This window comes from Lactuca serriola, chromosome 2 (assembly GCF_051521515.1).
Source record: "Lactuca serriola cultivar US96UC23 chromosome 2, Lser_US96UC23_V15, whole genome shotgun sequence".
Classification (NCBI taxonomy): Eukaryota; Viridiplantae; Streptophyta; class Magnoliopsida; order Asterales; family Asteraceae; genus Lactuca; species Lactuca serriola.
This window is the reverse complement of record NC_136409.1, coordinates 197,531,331-197,556,714: the sequence shown is the minus strand read 5'-3', so window position 1 is coordinate 197,556,714 and position 25,384 is coordinate 197,531,331. Positions and strand designations below refer to the sequence as shown.

The following is a 25,384-nucleotide window of genomic DNA, read 5'->3' as shown; positions in this document are numbered from 1 at the left end:
ATTATTAATTTCATTAATAAATTTAAGTTTTAATTTCAAATTTTCCAGAAGTTCATTAGTTTGTTTTCTTTATTTAAATTTAAAATATAAAAAACATTTCTATTATAATAATTTATTATTTTTCTTATTTTTATTATAAATGTAAAGTACTCAAATATTTTAATCTTTATATTTAATCTTTTTTTTTAAATTAATTTAAGTAATACATAAGTTTTACGACTAGTTAATTAATAAACAAATATTTAACATACTTTCGTAATTAACAAGACAATCATCACAACGAGGGCTTCTAATTGTTTATTCGTCTTACGTAAATTTAAGTGAACTTTTTTTGTGAAGATTCATTTTATGAAATAACATATTTTGAACGACATGTGGAATAGTTATTGCACATTTTAATATCATTATTTTCTTTTCATTCTTTATTATGTTATTTTGATATTTAATTAAATATTCGTTACTAGTTTGACATGTAGAATTAAATTACGATATATATATATATATATATATATATATATATATATATATATATATATATATATATATATATATATATATATATATACAAAGACACTATTTTTTTTTATTTTTTTTTATTTAATTTTTTAACAATTTGATAATTTTTTTTTTACCTTTTTGACCTTTTGTGTTCTATTTTTTTATAATTTTAGTTATTTATCGTTTTTTTAAAATTTTGTATATATAAGTTATAAATATGAATTATATATATATATATATATATATATATATATATATATATATATATATATATATATATATATATATATATATATATATATAATTTTAAATTTTCAGAATTGATCCTCGAGATATACACAATTTTCATATTTGGTCCAAGTTTTTTTTTGGTCTCGTTTATTATGTTGACTAAAATATTAGAAAATAATCCTATTTGACCGACTCATTTAAACTCCTTTACTCGGAAATTCTCATGCAGCTTTTTCTGGTGGAAATCTTGTTAATTCATTTTCTTTTGTTTATTGGGTTTTCTTCAAATTGTCTCCTGACGCCTTATTACGTCGTGGAGTGGTGTTATTGATTGTTTAAGTATGTTTAGAGTGTTCCTTTTTACGTTTGCTATTAGTCTTCTTCGAAATGTATGTTGTTGCTGCTAGTTATACTCAATAGTGATGTAGAGTTCATTAATGTATGCTAATTCTAGTGAAAAGCTTGTCGATTTTCGTTTGGTTGTTCATATATATATATATATATATATATATATATATATATATATATATATATATATATATCAATACTTAATAACTTCCATTAGATGTTCCATGTTTTATTTGGACATATATCTTTTTTACATTGTGAAATTGAATCCTCTTGATGTGTATTGATTTGATTACATATGTTAATTTCATTTAGGTTCTGATATATCTATGCTTATGCTCCAATAATTCATTTACAGATCAAAACCTGCAAAGTTATGATATTGAAATACAAACTAAAAATCGTATTTTTGTAATAAAGATCTTGAAATACAAACTAAAATTCGTATTATTGTAATAAAGGAATCTAAAGTCCTATTACAAATATTTACATGTGTGGGACATTTTGAATGACCCTCCTTGGCTTTTATATACAAATTAATTTTTTATTTTCTTAAAATTTTCAAAGACACAATATTTTGAAAATATCACTCGTTAAACAAACGAATCCTAATAGAGCTTCTCCGTACCCATAACTCATACATCACCATATAAAAGGTATCAAAATCTATCGGTTTTCGATGCCATTGAAAGTGATTTTGTACCTTCAACACATTCTTCTGTAGCTTCACATACTTATCAGAATCAACAATCTCTTTAAGTATCTTCTTCAAAAATGGAATATCTTCCGTTGAAACAACAACTGAAAACCTACTCCAATCTAATATATCTGCAAATGGCAGATCATAATGATCCGCCAACACAACAGGAACACATCCATAATAGATTGCATCACCTATACGAGCCGTGTTCACTTCAAACCCTTTCGCATGAATACAAAACTTGCTTCCAAGTAGTGAATTTGAGTAAGGTGTTTTTAGTCGTTTTTGATGAACACTAATCTCTGTATCATTCATCCATGTCCTAACCAACGATTCACGTACCCTCGAATTCATCGCTCCCGCGTAAAAGGCAAGCATTTCCCTGCAAGATCATGTAAATTGTTAAGTATTAAATTGTGTGCTATCAGTATCTGCCAGTCTGCTATCATGTTTATAAGGTGATTATGAGGTTATTAGGCTAGTCTTTCATTGCGATCTTAATGATTACAATATGTTTACAAAGCACTAACCTTTCAGACGGGTGTCGGATAGGGGGAACGCCTGGTCTTGGCCATATTTGTGGTATTGATGCATCTTTGTGTGCATTGTAGCCTTGCAAGAAGTAACTTGAAGAACAAACAACTTGAATCGCGTTGATTCTAACTTCGGGTGCTTTATCCATTGCAGTCCTTCCAATAGAATGACATGCAACATAGAAATGATCAGCGCCACCCGTACGGTTCCAAAATGGGTACTCACGCTTGATTGTTGAAATATAGTCTTTGATGAAGTTTTTGATGCCACCCGCTCCTATTCTTTTGTCGTGTCTCATACTTGCAATGGAAAAAGGCAAGAAAAAGAGGTCTGCTTCGGCTGGATCATGTGTAATGAAGTGGCTCGATGAGAGGGAGATTTTGAAGAAGCTTTCGCTCGCGTAGTTGCCACCTGGAGAACTACGGGTGTCGGGCAAGAGGACGTTGGCAAATGGGTCGGTTTTTTGGTGTGGGTAGATGTAGATTTTTAAACTTTTGTTCATTTGTTCGTAGTTCTCCAAAAAGATGTCTTTGTCATGGTACACCTCTATGTTGTTCAAATCCCTTCCTGAAAAAAAAAATACATAAATAAATCTTAAAGTCAAAAAGATAAACAACATATGCCCATACACAAATAGAAAGACTTGGTCTAAAACCGGGTGCAATTTGGGTCTAAAATATTTTAAGATTTGTTAGGCCTGATTCTTGGTATTAGGGTGCAAAGGGTTAGTCTTATATTGTTTGTAAGTTTTGTTTAAGGTACTATATATTTGATAATTTGGTTTTAGTTATTTTTTAGTTTGTATAATCTTTTGGCATGTTATTTATAAATTCAGTTGATGTATGTTTTTAAATATATATGTGTTATTGTTAGTATTTATCTACCATTTATTAAAAATAAATTATATAGAAATAAATTCTCCTCCAATATTTTTTCATACTCATGTTAAATGTTGACATGTGTCACATTTAATAATATTTTAATACATTTTTCATCACTTAATGTTGAAGGAATACTCGTAGGGTGATGGTGGAGAACCGAATTTTTATGGATAGTATAAGGTCACTTTCTGAACTAATATTTCTATCATATGTCCGGGTTACAGGAAATCTAGTCTATGATAATCCAAAAAGACATGAATTCAGAGATTATTTAGAAGAGAGAGAGTTGAGAATGGCTCTCATGACAGCTCTATAGAGGACCTGTATTTATACTTTGACAGATTAGAGTTTCTATCTTCTAAATTAGTTAAACAAATCACGAATTAATGACATAATTAATGGTTTCCCAAACTGACCGGATTTGTCAGCGGGACCACTGCTAGGGTTCTACCCCTTGGACCCCGTTAGGGGCGTTGCCCTTAAGACCCTGCAAGGGGGCGCGACCCCTTGACCCCCACCATCCTATCGTAGAGGCTTATAATTCGATCTTATATATACATGCACTCTGCATTCACCAAAAATATTATATAGAGTACAAATAATAAATCCGTTAGCTCACATGTTAGTTTCAATTATCCAAAATGTCTGGTGACACTAAAATCACCAACGCTTAACATAGGTAGGAGGATAAGTATAAAGAAATTATAGGATTATATTTAATTTAGTGTTTAAATTTAAGTTAAATAATATTATAGTTGTCATAATTTTAAATTATTACATAATCAATAAAATATTTAAAAAAAAAAATCCTAAAATAAGCAACGTATTAGACCATCTTTGTGGTTTAGAATAGACTATCTGCGCTGCCCGCCATATACATCTCTTTTCCTAAATATAGGCACTTCAAAGAAGCTCTCAATTGGGCCACTTGAAGTGGCAAAACTGTTACTCGTGTCCCATTATTACAAGAAAAGTATGGAACCAAATAGCATGATTAATTTAGTTATTTATTATATTAAATTTGTTATATAATATGTTACTTTCGTTTGTTGTTGGTTATGGTTGTGTTTGTACTCGAGATACTTATAAATCATTACTCGAGATACTTATAAATCATTACTCAATTGCCATTTACATAACATTGGATTGTTTTCATGTGCCAAGTTATAACATATTAATATATTATATACTAAGTTCCTTGTGAAGTAGGACAAGTATGCGCATTCTACGTATAGATGTCATAAGCTAATCTAATAAAAATACAATATTACTTTAAGATATTTGTAAAAAGTCTCTTGTATATCTTTTAGGGGTTATTTATTGACCATCAAAACCATTAGCCATAACCTCTTGACACAAGACATTGACTAATTCCATTTTCTTCTATTATTGGTCATGAACTTGCAACTTAACCAATTTGAACTTCCAACTTTTGAAAAATCAAATTTTGGATTATGTAGGTTAATAATATATTTTCGAAATCATATGATTATCAATGTTCAAAATATTGGGATTTAATTTCGATTCGAATCTATCATAAGAAATACAATCACAAATAATTTCTTTACACTACACACAAGGAATATAACATCTAAATACTAATCAGTTTTATTATATATGATCTAAAATTCAGTACACAATTTTTTGTTGAAAACGTTTTTGAAAAATTGTATATTTTCTGAATTATACCTTTGAAATATTACTTATTTCACTAAATATGGATCTGTTTCTAAAAAAAGGAATTTTATTTTGCTCAAATAAAACAAACAAAACATGTGGCGGAATATACTCGAAGTAGTATGATTATTTCTGTCTTTTATTCCAATGTGATGCAGTATTACCTTTTTTTGAGGGCTTAGAACTTCCAGCTGATGGTTGACCCCCATCATGCACCACCGCTTGACTTGTATTTACCATGGAATGTTGTCCACTTCCTCTTTGCCATGGAGGACCAGTCACCTCCGGTGAATTTCCGCCACCATTGCTGCCATCAACATGGGTGGAGGTCGGTTGTTCTTCGTGCAATATCCGAACAACGTCCTCATACTGGCTATGAGTTAAGATGTCAGGATTAAAGCTTTTGGCAGATTGATCAACTGGGGGTTTCATATCGAAATGAAGATAATCATGGTCGTGTATTGTCAGTTTTGAGGTTGAAGGAATAAATGTAATGAAAAAGAAGGTTACTTTCAAAATAATCAAGGTGCATGATGTCATGAAGAACAAGCCTTTGAATGAAGTATTCAGCACCATTAGAGCCATGTATTTGGTCAAAGCTCAAAAACATTCACATACAAACACCAAGAACACACACCAACACAGACACACGAAGATCTTATGACGTTATTGGGTTCCTGAGAACTATATATGGTCATAAATAATTTATACACATATAAACACTAATAACACATGACACTACGCTGAGTTTTACCTATAAGGTATTCAGGAGGTATATGTGCGTGTATATATCACACACAAAAACACTAAAAACGCACACCAACATAACACCAAAGAGTAGCAGAGGAGGTATAAAGCATATTGGGGGGCTCATAGGTTAAGTAGATTCTTCAGGCAACATGGCGAGTTTTTAAGTAGGGTCAGACAAATTCTAGATGATCAATAGTTTGAAGGAAATTATTAAATTATAGACGCGAGAAAAGTTGACAAAAATGGCTATAAATTAATTATTATTAGAAGCTTCAAAATGACTCTTTAATAAGCGTTTAATATGATTTGGTGTCAATTTAATAAAGATAGAGTGACAAGGACATAATGGTCCATCCTCATATGCTTCTTTTCTCCCTTCAACATTGGTTTTATATTAACTACTATATTATTTTATTTAACATATAATTGAATCAAAAAATTAATTAGTAAACAGATTTTTAAAATGATTTCTTAACAAGACCATCCATAACAACGAGGTCTTCTAATTGTTTAATTTATTCGTGGAGACATTCGTAAATTTAAGTAAACTTTTTTGTAAAGTTTCATTTTATGAAATAGCATATTTAAATGACATGTGTAATAGTTATTACACTTTTTTTATATCATGATTCTTTTTTCATTTTTGACATGTGAAATTGAATTGCGATACTTAAGGAGAAAGATATATATTACGGACGATTTTTATGTGTTTCTTACAATTTTTATGTATGCTCCTATGATTTTTGTGCATAAAAACATGTTACAACTTATGGATCGCAATGACATGATGTCGTAAGCACATTCATGAGCGAAAACATGGACCGGTATATATATATATATATATATATATATATATATATATATATATATATATATATATATATATATATATTCAATCGTATGCCAAGATACGTGTCTTGTAAGTAGAACAATGATATAATACTCCAACGACACGACTCTAGAATGAAGTCATATGTCGTGATATATATATATATATATATATATATATATATATATATATATATATATATATATATATATATATATATATATATATATATATAGGGTTAAATTCAAATGAGAACACTATTTAATGTGAGAACGTAAGAACACTATTTTATGTTACTATTCTACTATGAATTTAATATGTACAACGATATGACATTACTCATCAACAAATATATGAACAATTACACATTAATATTCACATTAAAATTTTGTATGTACAACTTTATAACATTATTCATCACCGAATATATGAACAATCACATATTTAACATTCACATTATAATTTACTAAATTACTATATATATATATATATATATATATATATATATATATATATATATATATATATATATATATATATATATCCGGTAAGAAATTTTTTTTGGTAGGAAGGTAAGAAGTTTTTTTTCTACATATTTTTTTGACGAACAAAAGAAATGAATCACTAGATGATTCATTTGTAAGATGATTCACAAGAAAAAATTCCCAAAAAAACATCTTTATGATTCATTTTTAAGTAAATTAAGAAAAAAATTCACTTTTGTGACAATTTTAGTGAATAACAACAAAATCATTGTATAAATGAATTATCGAGATGTTTTTTTGAGAATTTTTTCTTGTGAATCATCTTACAAATGAATCATCTAATGATTCATTTTGTTTGTTCGCGAAAAAAATATGTAGAAAAGAAACTTCTTACCTTCCTACAAAAAATTTCCTTCTTATTTGATCTTGACTCTATATATATATATATATATATATATATATATATATATATATATATATATATATATATATATATATATATATATTAGATTATTATATTCTAACTAATTATTGCATGGATTTAAGATTTATTGTGGACCAATCATTTTACTCTTCTAATTAATTATAATAATTTTGATTTTGCTTTTAGTAGTGCTCGTGGGAGATCAGGGGGTATTCTATCAGTTTGGGATCCTAATGTGTTTAATTAAAAAAATAGTATTGTTTGTACCAGTAACGTGGTGATTGTTCAAGGATTCTGGGTGCCATTTAATATGGATTGTTGTATGGTGAATGTTTATGCTCCTCAAGATGCCAATGAGAAACGATTGTTATGGAATTATATTTCTTCCTTTATTACTAGTTATAGGGGTAATTATGTTATTTTTGGAGATTTTAATGTGGTCAGGAGAATTGAGGAGAGGTGTGGATCTGTTTTCTATTCCTCTTTTGCTGGTGATTTTAATGATTTTATAGATGATGTGGGGGCTGTGGATGTGCCTATGATTGGGAAGAAGTTTATTAGTGTTGACTTTTCTAATGTCAAACTTAGTAAATTAGATCGATTTTTGGTGTCTGAGGGTATTTTTGATAGATTTTAGGGTTTGCAGGTGGTAGTGTTAGACCGGTTGTGGTCTGATCATTGTCCCATTTTGCTTCATGAAGTTAAGGTTGCTTATGGCCCTTTTCCGTTTAGATTCTTCAATTCGGTTTTGATGCGATGATTCGAGCAAGTGTTTCAGAGTTTGTGGTGAATCAAAGCTGGAGTAAATTTGTTTTGTTTAAAAATAAGCTTAAGCTTATTAAGAATAGGATTCGGGAGTGGCATGTCCAAGTCAAGGAGATCCGTGACCATTAGAAGGAGGAGTTGAAGTCTCGGCTTCATGATATTGATATTTGTATAGATAGTGGTGATCTTTCTACTCCTTTATGTAATGAAAGAAAACATGTCCTTGGGTCTTTAGATGCTATTGAAAAACAGGAGAAGTCGGATGTGGATCAGAAAGCTAAGGTTAAGTGGTCTATTGAAGGTGATGAGAATTCTAGGTTTTTTCATGGTATGTTGAAGAAAAGAAGGCGTCAGATGTTAGTTCGTGGGGTCTCGGTCAATGGGGAGTGGGTTACGGATCCGGTGGTAGTTAAAAAAGATTTTTTTTTTATTTTTTTTATTTTTACTCTTCTAAGTTTCAAGCGTTTAATGGTATTTCGATGACGGATAGAAGCACTCGGTATTCTACTATTACATTGGAGAATGCTTTGGGTTTAGAGAGACCTTTTATAGTAGAAGAGATTAAGGAGGCGGTTTGGGATTGTGGTGGAGATAGAGCTCCAGGCCCGGATGGTTTCTCTTTTCAGTTTCTTAAACATTATTGGGGTATCTTGGGAGATGATGTGATTGCCTTTGTACATGAATTCTTCTATAAGCCTATTATTCCAGTAGGTTGTAATTCTCCGTTCATTACTCGTATTCCTAAGGTTGAGAATCCATTACTTGTGAAGGATTTTCGTCCTATTAGTCTCATTGAGATGCAATTCAAGATTATTGCTAAAATTTTAGCAAAATGATTGGCGGTGGTTCTTCCTGATGCTATTAGTATGGAGCAGTCGGTTTTCCTTAAAGGACGGCAAATTTTAGATGGGCCTCTTATGGTTAGTGAGTTAATCTCTTGGGGAAAAAGAAAAAAAAAAGAAATTCGTTATTTTTAAAGTTGATTTTGAGAACGCGTATGATTCTGTTAGTTGGGACTATTTGGATAAATTTATGGAGTTTATGGGTTTTGGTGTGAGGTGGCGGTCTTGGATTCAAGGTTTATTGAAAAATGCTAGATCTTCTGTTCTTGTTAATGGCAGCCCAACTGAAGAGTTTAATCTTCTTAGAGGTCTTCGACAGGGTGATCTGATCTCTCATTTTTTGTTTCTAATTGCTATGGAGGGTCTTCATATAGTTATGGAGGATGCGGTTGTTTCTGGAAATTTTCGTGGGGTTGAGATTGAAGAGGCTAATTTAGAGATTTCTCATCTTTTTTATGCAGATGTTGCTTTGTTTTTGGGTAAATAGGAGGAGGGTAATGTCAGAAAACTTATCACCATCCTTCGTTGTTTTTATATGGTTTCGGGTTTAAAGATTAATCTTGTTAAATCTAGTTTGTTGGGGGTGGGTGTTAATCAGTTTGAAGTTATTTCTCTTGCTTCTATTATGGGATGCGCTGCAACTAATTTTCCTTTTTCTTATCTTGGAATTCTGGTGGGTGGGTCGATGAGTTGTATTAGTAGCTGGGATGTGATTGTGGATAGATTTCGTAACAGACTCTCTAAATGGAAAGTTAAAATGCTTTCCATAGGTGGCCGTTTAACTCTGGTTAAATCAGTTTTGGGCAGCCTTGGGATTTATTTCTTTTCTTTGTTCCATATGCCGGTAACAATTTTTCATTTATTGGAGTCGTTTAGGGATCGTTTTTTTAGGGTATGGAGGAAGATCAAAGGCGTATTCATTGGGTCAAATAGGATATTATCCTTAATTCCAGGGATAAAGGTAGGTTACAGGTTGGCAGTTTGGATGCGTTTAACCGGGATCTCCTTTTTAAATAGAAGTGGCGGTTTCTTCATGAGTAGTATTCTTTATGGGTGAGGCTTATTAAAGGGTTATATGGTCATTCTCGGGGCTTGTTTCATGATGTGCGACATACAGGAGGTAGGGGAGTTTTGGCTGACAGTTGTAGATTGTATTAAGAGAATGGAAAGTGAGGATGTTTTAGATTCTGATGCTATTTCGATTGTTGTGGGTGATGGGTATGTGGCTTGGTTTTGGGAGGATGTGTGGTGCGGAGGTGTGTTGTTTAAAACGCATTTTCATAGGTTGTTTTCGTTATCCTTGCTGAAAGATGGGTTGGTCTCGGATTTTTGGCCTTTTGGGGGATGGAATTTCTCTTGGAAGCGTGGAATTAGAGGAGGAGTTGAAACTGAACAATTAGAGAGTTTTATGCAGATTTTGACTCCTATTCAGTTGACTTCTATTCCCAATAGATGGTCCTGGAGTCTTGATCCAAGTGGGGTGTTTTCTATTAGTTCCATGATAAGGTATATTGATTCTGTTTCTCTTCTGGTTAGCGAAGTTGGGACTAGATGGAATCGGAATGTCCCAATTAAAGCTAACATTTTTTTTGTATAGATTGAGGTTAAATAGAATCCCTGTTCAATCTGTTTTGGTGGATAGGGGTGTTGAGCTAGAGTCTATCCTTTGCCCTATTTGTCAGTCTGAGGTAGAAAGTATTTCGTATCTTTTTTTTTCCAATGTGAGACGACTCGTCAGATTTGGAGGCGAATTGGTTTGTGGCTTGATGTTTCGTTTCCTATTGACCCTAGTGTTCCAGAGATGTTTGATTGGATTGATTCTCTGTTGATTGTTTGTACGCATCGGTCAATCTTGGAGTCGATTTGCATGGCGACTTTATGGGTGATTTGGTCTTATAGGAATGGTGTCATTTTTAGCCCTAATAAGTTTAAAAAGCATCTTTTGTATGATACTATTGTAGAGTTGTTCTTTCGGTGGTTCTCCCTTAGGAATTCTAAGGTCTGTGTTAGTTGGAGTGATTGGATACGCAATCCGCTAATGACTTAATTTTGTATTTTGCTAGCTCCTAGCTAGATGTTTATTTTTAATGTGAGTTTTGCTATTGTTAAAAAAAAAAGATTTTTTGGATAATAAATATATTAATTCGGATACACTAAAAGAATGTGTTTATGATAATCTTGAAAAAACATTAAATTCTAACAGAATACTATTAACATATATTATCAATATTAATAATTTTTAATGCATACAGATTTTATATGAAAAGAATTTTAAAATCTTATAATCAGTAATTATATTTATTCTTAAAAAATCCAACTGTGAACATACATAAACGACATTTATTCTAAAAGAATACAAGTAATAATGGTTAACAATTATATTTATTCTTAAATAATAAAAATATGAATGGTTAAAATCAAATAAAAACATTGAAATCTAAGTAAGACACTAATACATTTTGATAGAATATTGTTGTTAATCGATTCTGATAGAAAAAAAATGTTAATCCATTCTAAAAGAATATTGAAGTGTTTCTTCACAATAGAAACACTTGTTTCGTATCAAGCTTCTTCTTTAACAATGCATAACCAATCCAACACTGCAACAACCAACAACATCTTAGTAAAAAATTCAAAACAAAAAAAGTCCCACAACATATTACACATTTTATGATTCGAAAAGAACATACCAATGAAAACCCTAAAACGATACATTCTAACAACCTTGCTACATTCTTAGTGGTCCTGGGTGTGTGTGCCATACTAACTTATAACCACTAACCGACCATTCAAAAAACATATTATAGTAGGTTGATTTGATATATATATATATATATATATATATATATATATATATATATATATATATATATATATATATATATATGTATATATATATATATACATTCTAATATAATCATAGATAAGTGAAAGTAAGAGATTCCATTCCATTGAAATAGTTGGAAAAAAAGTAATTAAATAGTCAAAATGATAGTTAAGTGAAATTACAAAATACCAATGTGTGTTGTGTTTGCTGAAGAAATGAGAAGCATTCAGTAAACCTAGACTAGAATAGTCTAAGTGTTGAAAATACTGAAACAGAGTTTCAGAATCATCAAGTGGAAAGTAGTGCGGAAAATAAAGAGTTGTGAATCAATCACATTAATAGAAAAACGTTTTTTAGACTTAAGATCAATGATTCAAATGTGTCTCATATTCATGAAGATTCAATTACAAGTGTTTGAATGTAAAACACACTAAAAACTCTCAAGTGGCTCTCTGAAGACTAGTCTAAGCAGTAATTGTGCAAAATGAGTATGAATGATAAAAAAAATAGCAGAACAGAGCAACTTTATAATGGATCCCAAGGGGCCTATTTATAGGCTTTGGAAAAGCCCATGACATGGCTTGACCAATCAGGTGTTGACACGTCATCATGACTTAGCCATCAGTTGACACATTTGCCCTACTTAACGGAGAATGGATGGAATATTCCAATTACGTTAGTATTTCGTTAGGGTTCCATCCAAGTTATGAGTCTTCATATTTCTTGATCGTTCTTGATCAGCATTGAAAATGTGATGAGCAACATGAGCATCATGTTGCTCAATTGTCTTCTTAGATGTCATCAACTTCTAGAAGTGTTGTTGACCAATTTGAGTTGTTTCTTGAATGTTGGACTGTGTCTTGAACTTGAAGATGTACAATTGCATGTTCAAGATGGACCATGGACAAAATGCATGTGTCTTTGAGCATTTGGGCGTGCCTTCATTATACATGATGAGCCATATGCAATCTTGTTGAGCCATCAATGTGGTCATGTTAATCCATTGACTTGAGTTGAGCCATCAAATATTCATGTTGAGCCATAGAGTTGTGGATGGGCCAACAATGTTTCTGATGAGCCATCAATATTTCAAATGATTCACCAGCATCTTGATGCTCCACATATGATCTAGACGTGTCATCTGAGATCATGATGATCCAACTTGCTTTCTTTAAGTGCTCCATGTCAACAGTAGGTGCTCCATGTAAACTTCAAGTACTCCAACATCTGATTCTTCAAACACATGTTGAATCTTTAGGATCTTTTCAACCTGAAACATTCTGATAATGTTTATTAGAAAATGTAAATCAATACTCAACTTAATTCAAGTGACAATCACATAAAAATATTTCCAATAGTTCCCCCTATGTGATGATTACTGAAATAAGGTGTCGTAAAAAGTGTGTAAAAGGAAAAATATTGATTTAACATTTTCCCCCTCTGCTTCAATGAAATTTTCTGTTGAAGCAAATATATACACTTAAAAAAAACTTTGAAAATAATTAAATAGAATATGTTCCTCAAACTTGAATTATTTTGTTAAAAAAAATTAACTATCAACATGACAATTGAAAAAAAAATGGAATTGGTTAAAAAAAAATGTTCGAATTTGCACGATCTAGACAAAAAATTGTTTTGTCAAGATAAGAAAGTATAGTGATAGATGGAAATAACTTGCAAACTCATGTTGTGTTTTATTTAGGCCAAAAGTTTGAAGAAAAATCAAGTGTTGAATAAAAATGAAAGACTTGATCTTTTTCTACAAACTGGAAAGAAAAAAAAAGTGTTAAGTCTTGACCATAAAAGACTGTAGCATATCAAAAACATTTCTTTTATCATAATCTAGGGAAGAATCCCGTGTTGCGGGTGTCGGAGTGGCGGTGGGTTGGAAGGTATTTTATACAACAAACTTTACAATGCTTTACATATAATACCACGTATTTCTAAAAATACATACGTATGAAAATGGTCAAGTAAAATCAAATAAAAGTGCACTGTTATATCTTGTAGATAATCCCAATGTGTTGAGCACATCCAATGCTTTCATTTAAGTTCCCAGCACAAAAGCTCTGGTGGGCCAACTTCAGTTTCACATTCTAGCTGTTCATCTCCAATTTTGAAATAAGGTTGAACAATCACCCAACAACATTGTTTTACAATCGAAAAAGTCCCTGTAATAATTGTTTGGCTTCCAACAATTACAGCAAGTATTAAGTATAAAAAGTAAAGGATGTAAAAGCTATTTGAAAAAAATAGATATTTCCTAAATAAACTTATAAAAGTACATTGCTATTTTGTAACATTAACCCTTAAAAAGAAATCAAGATCAGCAAACCTGGATAGGCAACTGAGAAAAGTGTCCAAGATCAGCAAACATAGCTTCCGACCCTAGAAATAAAAGTAACAAAAAATGAAAATTTTATATTAAAAATCGAAAATTTATACAAAATAAGACCAATGTTGTATTTATATAAAAAAAAACGCTTACCTGTGATGCATAATAAGATGCCCCGTTAAAAAAAATTCCAACATCCGGTTTGCGTTTGTTTTTAAGGTATCTATACATGTGAACCGGAGATAATGCCTTATAAATGTGAGTATTCCAATGAAGAATATTGTATAACCTAATTGAAATGATGCATAAGAGCAATAATACAACCATAGGAGCAAATAAGATCAAACATGTCGATGGTCTGGATTGCTTCTTAACTCCACTTCAACACTCTTTTGTTGATATAGACTCCTAACTGCTCTCTAAAAAAGACTTATCCGTGTAAATCATCAATATAATGATAAAAAAATTAAGCTATAATTTATTACCTTGGTGTAATATCATCATCTTCGTAAAAGTATAAGTATGTAACAAAAATTTGACACCTTTCCAACATACTCTCCTTGCTATGCGGAAGAGAGTTACGTCTTAATCTGTCACTTTTTTTTTTACCTAAAATTATAACTTATATTTCATGTGTATTGTTCCAGGGCCAAAATTTCAACAAATGGTAGTAGCAATATAATGATATGCAAAATTACCTTTTTTATATTCTATTTAAAATTTTATGCATATGTTCTTATCAAACAATTCCATGATATGATCACCACATTATTTTGGCAATTTAGCATATAAAATAGCCCAAAACAGAGAACATCAAACCGAAGTGAAGTAATTTGAGTCTTGATCCTTCATATTTAACTTCAACATTTCCAAGTGAAATAATATTTTCCATCAAATGAAGATGAAAATGAATCAAATTAATTGGGTTAAACAGTGCAAATTACAAGGTGAAAGTAACGACTGTGTATATTAGATATTAAGAAATCATAAAAAGAAAAGAAGCATATAATTTGTACGACTAATAATATCATAATAAAATGATGATACCTCCTCATCCTCAACTAAAGATGAAGCTTTTCTCATAAATTCTCTTGAGAATTGTGTTGGATCTACATCCTTTTCAGCCGACCTACCACTAGAAGGATCATGAATTGAAAATCAAACAACTATATTTAGTTTAGGCCAATGTTTATTATTCACAAATTTATAGATGTGAGATTTAAAAATGCTTAATATGACAAAGGAAAGGAAGCAATTAATACCTAGAAACACAATCTCACTTTTTTTTGGTGTTAAAGGTGACAAGTGATGTAAAATAAGATAGAATACATTAACTCATGAGAGCGGCATCAACTTTTACATTACCAACCGTTCAAAAAACAAAAAAACAAAAAACAAAAATCACAAGAGGAGCATAATTAACTGTTAGAAAAACAAATGAACAAAACTCACTTTTAAGTAATTTCTTGGTATCATGGGTAGCTCAATCTAGCCACCAACATCAGTAACTTTTTCCTGCATTAAAAAAAATTGAAAATTATGAAACAAAAATTAAGGTAGACAGATTATCTTACATCTACAACCACATAAACTAATTAAGGATGTGATGAGATCCCATAAAATGCAAATGCAAAGATAAACATCATAAGAATAAGACAATTCTACCAAACCCTAAATAACATAAATACCCTTGCTAGTGAGCCGAATACTAACCAATTTTAAGAACAACGTTTGCAAAACCAACCAATTAACACAAGAAAGACCTTATATATCAATACATGAAACATAAGTTAACAAAAAAGAATAAATCAGTTTCTTTTAACATCAATACCCCTTCTAAATATGATAATAATCAGTTTCTTTTAACATCAATACCCCTTCTAAAGCTGATAATTAGCAAAGGAATGACCAAAAAGATCCTGCTTCCATTTTTTTTTATCTCTTGATAAAGTGATCTGAGTGGAAGATGTACCTTTAAGTTGATTGTTCAGGCTTTAAACTTGGATAATTTCACCATCATCTCTTCCTTGAGATTTCTGAACTAATAAATTCAACATAGCAAAACCTATACATAGACAACCATTACAGAAATCATGAGATAACACAAACTCATTAAGAAAACTGGAGTAAAATATGCAAAATTTTCTAGTGAAACTAAAGAAGTGGTAGCATAAAGAGGAAGATCAAGATCTATAGTGCCATCATTGACCTGTATTAATTACAACAACCCGTACCTTCAATCAATGAGCCAAGATCTGAGCCAAGATCTGTGGTAAATCCTTCAAAACCAAAAAAAATCAGTGTAAACTATAAAGAAAGATAAATAGGAACTTGAAAACTTAAGGATCTTAGTGGCACTACCTGGATGAAGAGCTTCATTGTCAAAAAAACAAAAATGGCTCTTAGAGGTAATTCAAGTGGCTTCCGTAGAACCAACAAATGGAACGTTGTCACCACAGACAACCATAAACCCCCTATTTGGACTGAGCTTCATGTTATGAACAGAAAAAATAAAATAAAAAAATAAAAAATAAAAAAACAATATTATAGATCTTATATAAATCGTCATAGATCTTTTACATGCAAAATCAGAAGGAAAAAAGAAGAAAATCAGGAACCTTTCAATAAAACTGGGAACCAAAATCAAAATCAAAGCAATACCCAAAATTGCTTCTTCCTTGTCATAAAAACTGGATATTTCACCTCCACCTTCCACCACCAAACCTCTAGGAAGATTATCGTGGGGAAGGTAACTGAGATTAGAGACATTAGGGAATATACATGAAGAAATAGATGGTGGCTATGGTGGTTACCGGAGGAATCTGAGTAGGTGATGGGTTGAAAGATGGAGTGATTGTGGGAATCTTTCCATGAACCTACTCTAAAATCTCGTCTGATTGTGGGAAGTTTTCCATGAACCTGCTAATAGAGACACAATTAGGGCATGAAATAAAACCGGAAGATGTAAAATCGAGGAATGGGCTAATGCGATTGCCTTCCATCTCCAATTCCTTGATTCGCCTTCATGTCCAGCGAAAAAACCATGAATGAATGATGTAGAGTGATGTTATTTTTAGGAGGCCACAAAGACACTTGAACTGAGGAAACCCAAGAAAGCAAAAAACATTAAGGACGATGCTATAGAAACGCCATTACCACCTATTTCCTTCGTGTTTCTTTTTGAGCAGTCAACGATCGAAGGAACCCACCTCCGTTTTCTTTCTCGATGAGTATTGAGCCAGAAGTTCATCAAGATTCATACTACGTAAGGGTTTTCCAAGATCTCCTAATTGCTGTTGAGCTTCATATAAAGTTAGGTTATACGATGAACCTTGTCTTGCCAAGCCATCTGGTTTTGGTAGTTGGGGCTCGCCACGACGCCCGTTTGATCCCATTTTCTCAGTCCACACTTGGGATGTACCCTGTATTTACTAAAGAATCGATCAAAAGTGATGAACCAAAATTAAGATGAAAACCCCTTCCTTCAATCGATGAATGTTGTAAACATACCAGGCGCCTTTAGATTTGTAAATGGCGACCTCATCTTGATGTCGAGTCTTCCGGCAGCTTTGGTAGCCTGAGAATGAAGAGAAGAGTCTAGTGCTTGAAGAGGAATAAAAGAGTGACAAATGAGTAAGGAACCATCAAAATCGGAAATCATCAAAGGAAGGAAATAGTAATCGTTACTTTCAATCGTAATGGAAAGAGTTAGAGGATTAAGGAGCACAAAGCCCTAATCTTGAGGTTAGCTTTGAGGTCTACCGATTATAGCGCGATGACGGTGAGAGAGTGGTCGATGGGAACGTTGTGTTGTGGCAAAGGAGATGTAGAACATAAGAGGAAGACGGAATTTGGTGTTTCCGGTGACGCAGGGTTTTCTGTACCGACGTAGTTGAAGGAGACGAAGGAACATGATATTGTGCAGTCGATGAAGCTAACCCTGAACAAAAAAAAATTGATTAACTTCACCGATTGAAATTATCAACTGAAATCGGGAAACCATGATATTTGGAGGATGATGAAGCGGTGGGAAAGCTACGAGAAGTAAAACCTTGGACAGAACGGCGGTGGGGGAAGCAAGTAAACACCAAGTAACACAACAAAATAAATGAGGTCCAATCACAACAAAATATTGTTCATCATGCAGTTTAGAATTAGTATATATATAAATGAGATTTTTTTTAAAAAAAATCTATAAGTCTCGAAATGAGATAAATACTAAAAAGCTAAAAAAAATTAATTTAAATACTAGCTGGGTTTCGATGGTTGCGTGATCCAAAAATTGGCTATACAGCAAATACCCCAAAAAAATAATTAAAAAAAGTTGTTGAAATACAAAGAAAAAAAGAAAAAAAAAATTAATTTTATGCATCCGAGCCAACATATGCTTAACGATGTGTTTCTTTTCGCGACACCTAGACCATCACAATTGAGTTACTTGCTCTTATGTTTAAGTATCACAAAAAAAGGCGTCACAAAAGGTTTTTTTTGCATAAAACACGTTGTATAGGGCTTGAAAGGAAGGCCCCACAATGAACTTAGGTGTTGTTTGGTTTGCAGAATGTTACTGAAGGAATCTGAATTGGAATTGAAAAAGGAATTTGTCAGGAATTTGAATCCAATTCCATATGTTGTTTGGTTGGCAGGAAATGAAATTGGAATTAATTCCAGAATCTGTTTGGTTCGCAAGAAATGGAATTGGAATTCATGTAAAATGACATAATTACCTTTTTTCTGTTTTGCTTAATTTTACCTTGTTTTCTAACTTATACGTAAAAATACATTATGAAAATTATAAAAATAGTAAAATTTTGGCGGTGGTGGCAGTGGCAGTGGTGGCGGCGACAATGGTGGGTGGCGGTGATGGTGGCTGCGATGGTGGTGGTGACATTGATTGTGGTGGGGAAGTGGTGATGATGGGGGCAATGTCAGCTGGTGGTGACAGTGATGGCGGTGATGGTGCTGGTGGTGGCAGTGACAGCTAGTGGTGGTGGCGGTGATGGTAGCGGCGGTCGTGGTAGCGGCGATGGTGGCAACATTGGTAGTGGTGGTGGTGGTAGTGTTATTAGTGGTAGTGGGGGCGGCGGTGGTGGTGGGTGATGATATTGGTAGTGGTGGTGGGTAATGGTAGTGGTGGTGGTGGCGGCAATAGTGGCGGTGGTTGTGGTCGGAGGCAGCGGCGACGGTGGTAACGACGATGATGGTAATGGTGGTGGCATCGCAGGCAGTGGTTGTAGGTGGCGGCAGCGGTGATAGTGGGTGGTGGTGGCAGCGACTGTGGTAGTGAGTGGTGGTCGTGGCGATGGTAGTGGTGGTCGGTGGCGGTGGCGGTGGCGGCGATGGTGGCAACGACAGCGGTGGTAGTGGTTGTGGCGGTAGCGGTGGTGGTGGTGGTGGTGGCGGTGGTAGCGGCGATGGTGGTTAGTGATAGTGATGGGGTTTTTTGATAAGTCAAGGGGTATTTTTGTAATCTTACACTTTCCTCGATAAGAATGAATGTTTTCCATCCAACTTTGGAAGAAATTCACTTTCCTCCATATGGTGGAAAGTTTATTTCATTTAGGAATCATTTTCCCTCCTCTAAGTCCAACCAAACGCATGAATTCGAGGGAATTAGAATCATTTTCCCTCGAATTCCATTCATTTCCTGCCAACCAAACGCACCCTTAGGGTTTTAATGCTTCCCCTGTGATTCGTTCTCCAAAGAATAAGTCTGAGATGGTTGGATATGTGTTCGAGTTATGATACCGAGTCGAATGGAGATTCTTGTGAGGTGATCGAGGCTTGATAAAAAAAACTTTGTGATCTAAATACGTAGAGAAGACGCTGCATGAAAGGAAATTTGCTCATACATGAATGTGCTCTCATTAGCTGCTTGAATGCTTTCAAAAACAAATCTCGATGTATACTTGCACCTTATCTGATGTAGTCATGAATGATGATGCACACAGAGAGGAACAAGATGCTCTAGTAGAGGATAGCGTACCAGGTTAGGAGATGGCGCACATTGGTTAGATCGACGAGATCAGCGAAGTGTGTGTCAATGTACAGTATGCCAAAGAAGTATTGTCGAGAGGGAGATGTCACGCCTGTGGTAGTGCATACGAGGGTATAGGATGCACCAAAGGGTTGTTGATGTGCAAGTCGACTGAGATGGATTCGAGCTCAAGTCAACTTCCAGTTTCCAGGTCCATTGGGAGTAGGTGATCGGCATGATGGCATCGTTGGTGGGGAGGATGCATGGCTTGTTGCGCTGTGAGTGTATACGTATGTTCCTACCATTGTTGATGGTACATGAGGATGGAGACGAACTAGTACAGGTGCACAAACAAATAAATAAATAAAATAAATAAATAACTGGCGCAGATGATGTAGATTTGAAAGCAGCCAAACAAAAACAAAAAAGAAAACGGGCACATGAAGTTTGTTCTCAGCGATATTTGTGGTGATGATGCGCCAAAAGTATTTGAGAGAGAAGGAAGTTGCGCCAAGGTGTGATTATGAGAAGCAAGGTGCGCCAAACCGTAAGGAGTTGCATCAAACCAAAGGCGTTTGATGCTCACATCAGCTATGATACTGAGAAGCATATCTGATGGCTCAAGAAGTGTTCTCATTAATGTAGATGGAACAAGATGTGAAGTTGGCTCACGAATGATTAACAGGTTGCGCCAACAACAGGAGCTCATTATGAGGGTTTGCTGCACCATATGTAGCAAAGGTGCTCCAAGTTTGGAAGCTATACAACGCGTTGGTACATGAGCAAGGGAGTGTGCGCACAACGTGATCAATTCAGAAAGAAAATGATTAGATGGTGCTCTCTTGTGGCTCATGGTTGTTTCAATTTGGAGTGCCAAGACTATAAAGATCATAAGGTGGGTTAAAATTGTTCCTTAGGTATTAAGGATCGATAAAAAAATCAAGATGACCACTGATTATCAGATTATGGTTAAGAGAAATGATCAACAAAAAAAATCATGTGGTTAACTACCTGATGATCAAGAGAGTATGTTGTTAACGGTGATAAGATGATGCTCCAAGTGTAGAACTTGATCAAGGATTGGGTTTGGGTGCTTAGATGCGCCAAAAACAAACTTGTATCCCATTAAATAAGGAGGATGGCGCACTTGAAGGTGTCATCGACTAAGAGCAATTGCACCAAAGACATTTGATCCAGAGGGAAAGTGCGCCAAGTAGAATTTTCTTTTGATTGGATGCTCATAAAATTGTGATGTTGCGTCAAGGACTTGGTGGAGGTGATTAGAGTAGCTGCTTGGGCCAAACGATTAATGCGCCAAAGAGAGGATGGCGCTAGAGAGGATGCGCCAAGGGAGTGATCAAGATCAAGGAAGGATGTGTCAAGGGGGATGGCGCAAGAGGGATTGCTCACGAAGACTTGATCACAAAGGCTTGATCACTTGTTGCGCAAGAGAGGTATCCTCCATTTTGCTTAATGATCACAAAAAAAAAGAGTTGGAGCAAGAGGGGTAACCTTATGATATGAGGGTATGTGAACAAGCAAGAAAGATGATGCTTACCAGTTGATTTCTTGTTGAATCAATGAGCAACGGAGAGACAAGGCAACACAAATGACACAAGAGATATTCAAATCTATGTTATGTCAAGAGAAAAACAAAACTTTAGAAAGTGTACACCATGATCATCATAGAGTGTAAAGGAGTAGAATGAACACTTACCTAGAGTGATCAAGGAATGTGATGCTCAACACAAAATGATGATGGACCACATGATGATAATCACTAAACACATGATGATTCAATAATCAATGTTAAGTTGACTATGATGTACAAAAAAATACACATGCAACATATCATAATTCTCATGAGATTGACTTGTGACAACTAGGGTTTCACAAAAGAATTATGATGCTTACCTAGATTTTGGAGATGATCCATACAAGAAAGGGTTGAGTTGGAAAGAGGAATTCAAAATCTACTTCAATAGCATGGACTGGAGTAAAAGCATTAGAAGGTGATGGCTGGTTCATTTTATCAAAAGGTACTACCATTTGAGGACCAAAGTGGTTTGGATCCAGAAACCTTACATAACTTTCATCAAAAGTGACATCATTGCTTTCCTCTATCACCCTGGTTCTTTTGTTTGGAACCCTATAGGCTGCACCATGAAGGCAATATCCAAGAAAGATACCTTCATCAGCCTTGGGTGCAAATTTCCCTAGTTGATCCCTATTATTCTTGATGTAGCAACGACAGCCAAAGATGTGAAAGAATTTGACGTTGGGCTTCCTTTTGTTCATTGCTTCATAGGGAGTGACTTCAAGCCTGTTGTTGATTAAGGATCTGTTTTGATTGAAACAGGCGGCTGTAGTAGCTTCAGCCCAGAAGTATTGCGGTAGGTTTGCGAAGATCAACATGGATCGAGCGGCTTCACATAGTGTCTGGTTCTTCCTTTCAATTACACCATTCTATTGTAGAGTGTAGGGTGCAGAAAAGTTGTGCTCAATGCCTTTGGATACAAGAAAGGTATCTAAGTGGCTTGCCTACCCTAACTTCTATGTAGCGATTGAAGTTGATTAGCTCATTGGTGGTTTTAGATTTGTTTCGCATAAAGTACACCCATGTGAATTTGGTGTGGTCATCTATAATCACAAGAATGTATTTCTTACCACTTAAGCTAGGAACTGCAATGGGACCATACAGATCAATATGTATAAGTTGAAGAGGTTCAGATACATTGTGTTCTGTTATACCTTTGTGAGAAAATTTGGAAATTTTGCCTTGTTCACAGGCAGCACAAAGTATATTATTGTCAAGTTTTGACAATGGTATTCCTCTCACAATATCCTTTCCAATGAGTTTGTTGATATAACCAAAGTTGAGGTGAGAGAGTCTTTATGCCATAACTAGCTGATGTCAGAGGCAGTTTGGAAAGAAGACAAATATATGGGGTTCCCTCAATCAGTTCAAAATCAAGAGGATACTTGTTCCCATTTCTTGGGGATCAACAAGGATGCACTTGTTGGTATCCATAATAAAACTATTGGTTTTTGTGAATAGAACCTCATGATCATTGTCACACAGCTATGCAACACTGATAAGGTTATGCTTAAGACCATCTACATATGCTACACGCTTAACGGTAAAGTTCCCGTTTGATATGTTTCCATGTCCCATAAATTCTCCCTTCATGTTGTTTCCAAAAGTAACATACTGACATGGCCTTGTGATCTTGAAATCTATAAGATAACATCCACTGTCAATGTACCATGTATCATCGTGTGGTACCCCGGCACAAAAAGCATGCATTTAGAGAGAAGGTTTAGGTACCCAGTTTGTTTGGGTCCTTGAGTGTTAGCTTCCTTCGGACTTGGGGGAGTTAGGACAATCTTTTCATGTTTTGCATCAACCACTTTGGTTGTTGCTTGGTTTTTTGAGACCTTGGTTTTGACCTTTTTAGTGGTCTTCTTTTGAGGTTTGGTCTGTGGAAAAAACAGAGAGTTGGTGAACTGAGTAGGAATTCCTAGAAAGGGGACTCCATAGTTCACAGGCATTCCAAATTGATGAAACATAGGAAATTGGGTATTTCCCCTGAATTGATTGATCATTGGAAACCCATAGTTTCCCCCCAAACATGTGATTCCCTCCTATGGATGGAGAAAAACCACAATATGGACCAAGAATAGAATTCATAGGGTAATTTCTATTTTGATACATGAAAGGATTAGTTTGAACAGGTCTTGGTCTCATCATTTCAGACAAATCAGGAAGATTGTTAGGTCTGAAATTATTCTGATAGTGAATTCCAGTTTGGTTTGAAAATCTAGAATTTGAGAAACCATGATTGGAAGGAGAGGTTGTTTGAGTCCTTGAAGTTTTAGGAGGACTGGTACGTTTTGTCTTCCATTGGCTTTGTTTAGCCTTAGGTAATCTCTTGGTCTTCTTATCCTTGTCATTATTTGTAGTCTTAACCAATTTGGGTTTTGAAGGATAGACTACATTTGGACCTTGTTCTTTAGAGACATCAATTATCTCTTCTCCCTTGTCTTTAGAGACATTAGTTGGCATTATAATTGTCTCCTGTTGTTTAGGACTGGGTGAAGAGATTTTGATTGGAACAAAAGGTCTCTTGAGTATTTCAACAACAGTTTTCTTATTACTCACAGTCTTCAAGGTGTCATCCTTTTTAACTGGAATTGGAGCCTTTCCAGTCTGTTGTTTCTTAGAATATTTACATCATAAGTCCTTTGTTCCAGAGACAGAAGCATTAAGGGATGTAAATGTTTCTTGACTGAGGAATTCAATGGGTTCAGTCTTGGACTATCCTATTGGCTCATATGATCTGGTTTTTTTAACACTAGACATTGAGTCGGGGATATTTGATTTTTCAGAAGTGGCATCTTCTGAATTGAAACTTTCCATGGTGGGACATTCAAGGGAAAATTCTACTTAAGAGTCAGACTTAGTGCCCAAGTATGGAATATCATGAGATAATGTGACTTCTAATAGGATGCTAGAGAATGAAGTGGCAATTACATCAGGACTGCAAGTTACCACCTCTTCTTGATCCTCATTGTCTCCAGTGAAGAAACTTGGATCACATGGTAACAACTCTGGTTGAGTATTGAGACCCATAATTTCCTTATTCATTTCATCATAACCAAGACCATATTTGATCCATGATGGTTTTGGTCACTTGAGAATGGCATGTGAGTTCTGTTCAAAAAGGATTTTAGATGCCTTATAACTATTGATCTTTGTATTGATTTGGGTGTACATCTCACGATTGTCTTTTGAAATAATGTCACGTTGATTCAATACAATTTCATATTATTCAACTGAAGTGAGATGTGCCTCAGTTTTGATTGCAAGGTCATTCTCTAACTTAGCCATATTACATCTCAATTCATCAAGTTTGTATTGAGTATCGGTCAGTTCATCTTTGTGGTAACTGATACGATATTCAGTATTGGTGACATATTCTTTGATTATTTCAAAAATATGGTCAATGTCATCAAGAAAATGCTCAATAGTTAAATGGTTATCACGAAGCATAAAGTGTACATTTTCAACAACTTGTTGATGGATAGGAAAATGCTCTTTGTCATCATCAGCCATGAAGCAGAAATAGTTCTTATAGGCTTCAGTTTCTTCTGTTTGATCCACTTCATCATCTGTTTCCTAGAATTCCACATTTGGAGTTTCCATGACCATGAAAGCTTTGTCTTTTGACTGATTCTTGATCTGCTCCGCCTTTTGAAGATAGTATGCTTCGTCTTTGAC

General features: G+C 34.1%; 2 protein-coding genes across 26 annotated transcripts; both read right to left on the bottom strand.

Moving 5' to 3' along the window:
* Positions 1-1,467: 1,467 nt before the first annotated feature.
* LOC145088019 (putative glycosyltransferase At5g03795) lies at positions 1,468-5,787 on the bottom strand. 2 transcript variants are annotated; one of them, XM_079026207.1, is made up of 4 exons: positions 5,380-5,787; positions 5,034-5,288; positions 2,308-2,878; positions 1,468-2,159 (listed from the first exon to the last, which is right to left on the bottom strand). In XM_079026207.1, exons 1-4 carry the CDS (start codon positions 5,477-5,479, stop codon positions 1,664-1,666), a joined length of 1,422 nt encoding a protein of 473 aa, XP_078882333.1. In that variant the 5' UTR covers positions 5,480-5,787; the 3' UTR covers positions 1,468-1,663. The 2 variants fall into 2 exon arrangements, with proteins under 2 accessions (XP_078882333.1, XP_078882332.1); XM_079026206.1 differs by having other exon boundaries at positions 5,034-5,785.
* Positions 5,788-12,160: 6,373 nt separating this feature from the next.
* On the bottom strand, positions 12,161-18,265 carry LOC145088018 (uncharacterized). 24 transcript variants are annotated; one of them, XR_013700949.1, is made up of 13 exons: positions 18,178-18,265; positions 17,637-18,066; positions 16,745-17,548; positions 16,488-16,609; positions 16,361-16,405; positions 16,099-16,191; positions 15,579-15,641; positions 15,389-15,479; positions 15,174-15,261; positions 14,451-14,545; positions 14,280-14,349; positions 14,127-14,179; positions 12,161-13,962 (listed from the first exon to the last, which is right to left on the bottom strand). XR_013700949.1 is itself a non-coding variant. In XM_079026204.1 (7 exons), exons 3-6 carry the CDS (start codon positions 16,996-16,998, stop codon positions 16,367-16,369), a joined length of 333 nt encoding a protein of 110 aa, XP_078882330.1. In that variant the 5' UTR covers positions 16,999-17,548; positions 17,637-18,066; positions 18,178-18,265; the 3' UTR covers positions 16,098-16,191; positions 16,361-16,366. The 24 variants fall into 24 exon arrangements, 1 of the variants encoding a protein (XP_078882330.1); XR_013700933.1 differs by lacking the exon at positions 15,389-15,479 and having other exon boundaries at positions 14,451-15,261; positions 16,488-16,614; positions 16,745-16,852; positions 16,940-17,045; positions 17,122-17,548; XR_013700945.1 differs by lacking the exon at positions 15,389-15,479 and having other exon boundaries at positions 14,451-15,261; positions 16,745-17,045; positions 17,122-17,224; positions 17,336-17,548.
* Between the last annotated feature and the right edge of the window lie 7,119 nt (positions 18,266-25,384).

What these genes read in the sequence shown, in the direction of transcription:
- LOC145088019 (XM_079026206.1), bottom strand. Translation starts at nt 5,454, where the DNA reads ATGGCTCTAATGGTGCTGAATACTTCATTCAAAGGCTTGTTCTTCATG. An exon ending in TTCTAAGCCCTCAAAAAAAG is followed by an intron (nt 2,879 to 5,033) that starts GTAATACTGCAT and finishes TTTTTTTTTCAG; the next exon opens with GAAGGGATTTGAACAACATA. An exon ending in ATCCGACACCCGTCTGAAAG is followed by an intron (nt 2,160 to 2,307) that starts GTTAGTGCTTTG and finishes ATGATCTTGCAG; the next exon opens with GGAAATGCTTGCCTTTTACG.
- LOC145088018 (XM_079026204.1), bottom strand. Translation starts at nt 16,998, where the DNA reads ATGGAAAGATTCCCACAATCACTCCATCTTTCAACCCATCACCTACTC. An exon ending in CACCTACTCAGATTCCTCCG is followed by an intron (nt 16,853 to 16,939) that starts GTAACCACCATA and finishes TAATCTTCCTAG; the next exon opens with AGGTTTGGTGGTGGAAGGTG. An exon ending in CAATGAAGCTCTTCATCCAG is followed by an intron (nt 16,406 to 16,487) that starts GTAGTGCCACTA and finishes TTGGTTTTGAAG; the next exon opens with GATTTACCACAGATCTTGGC.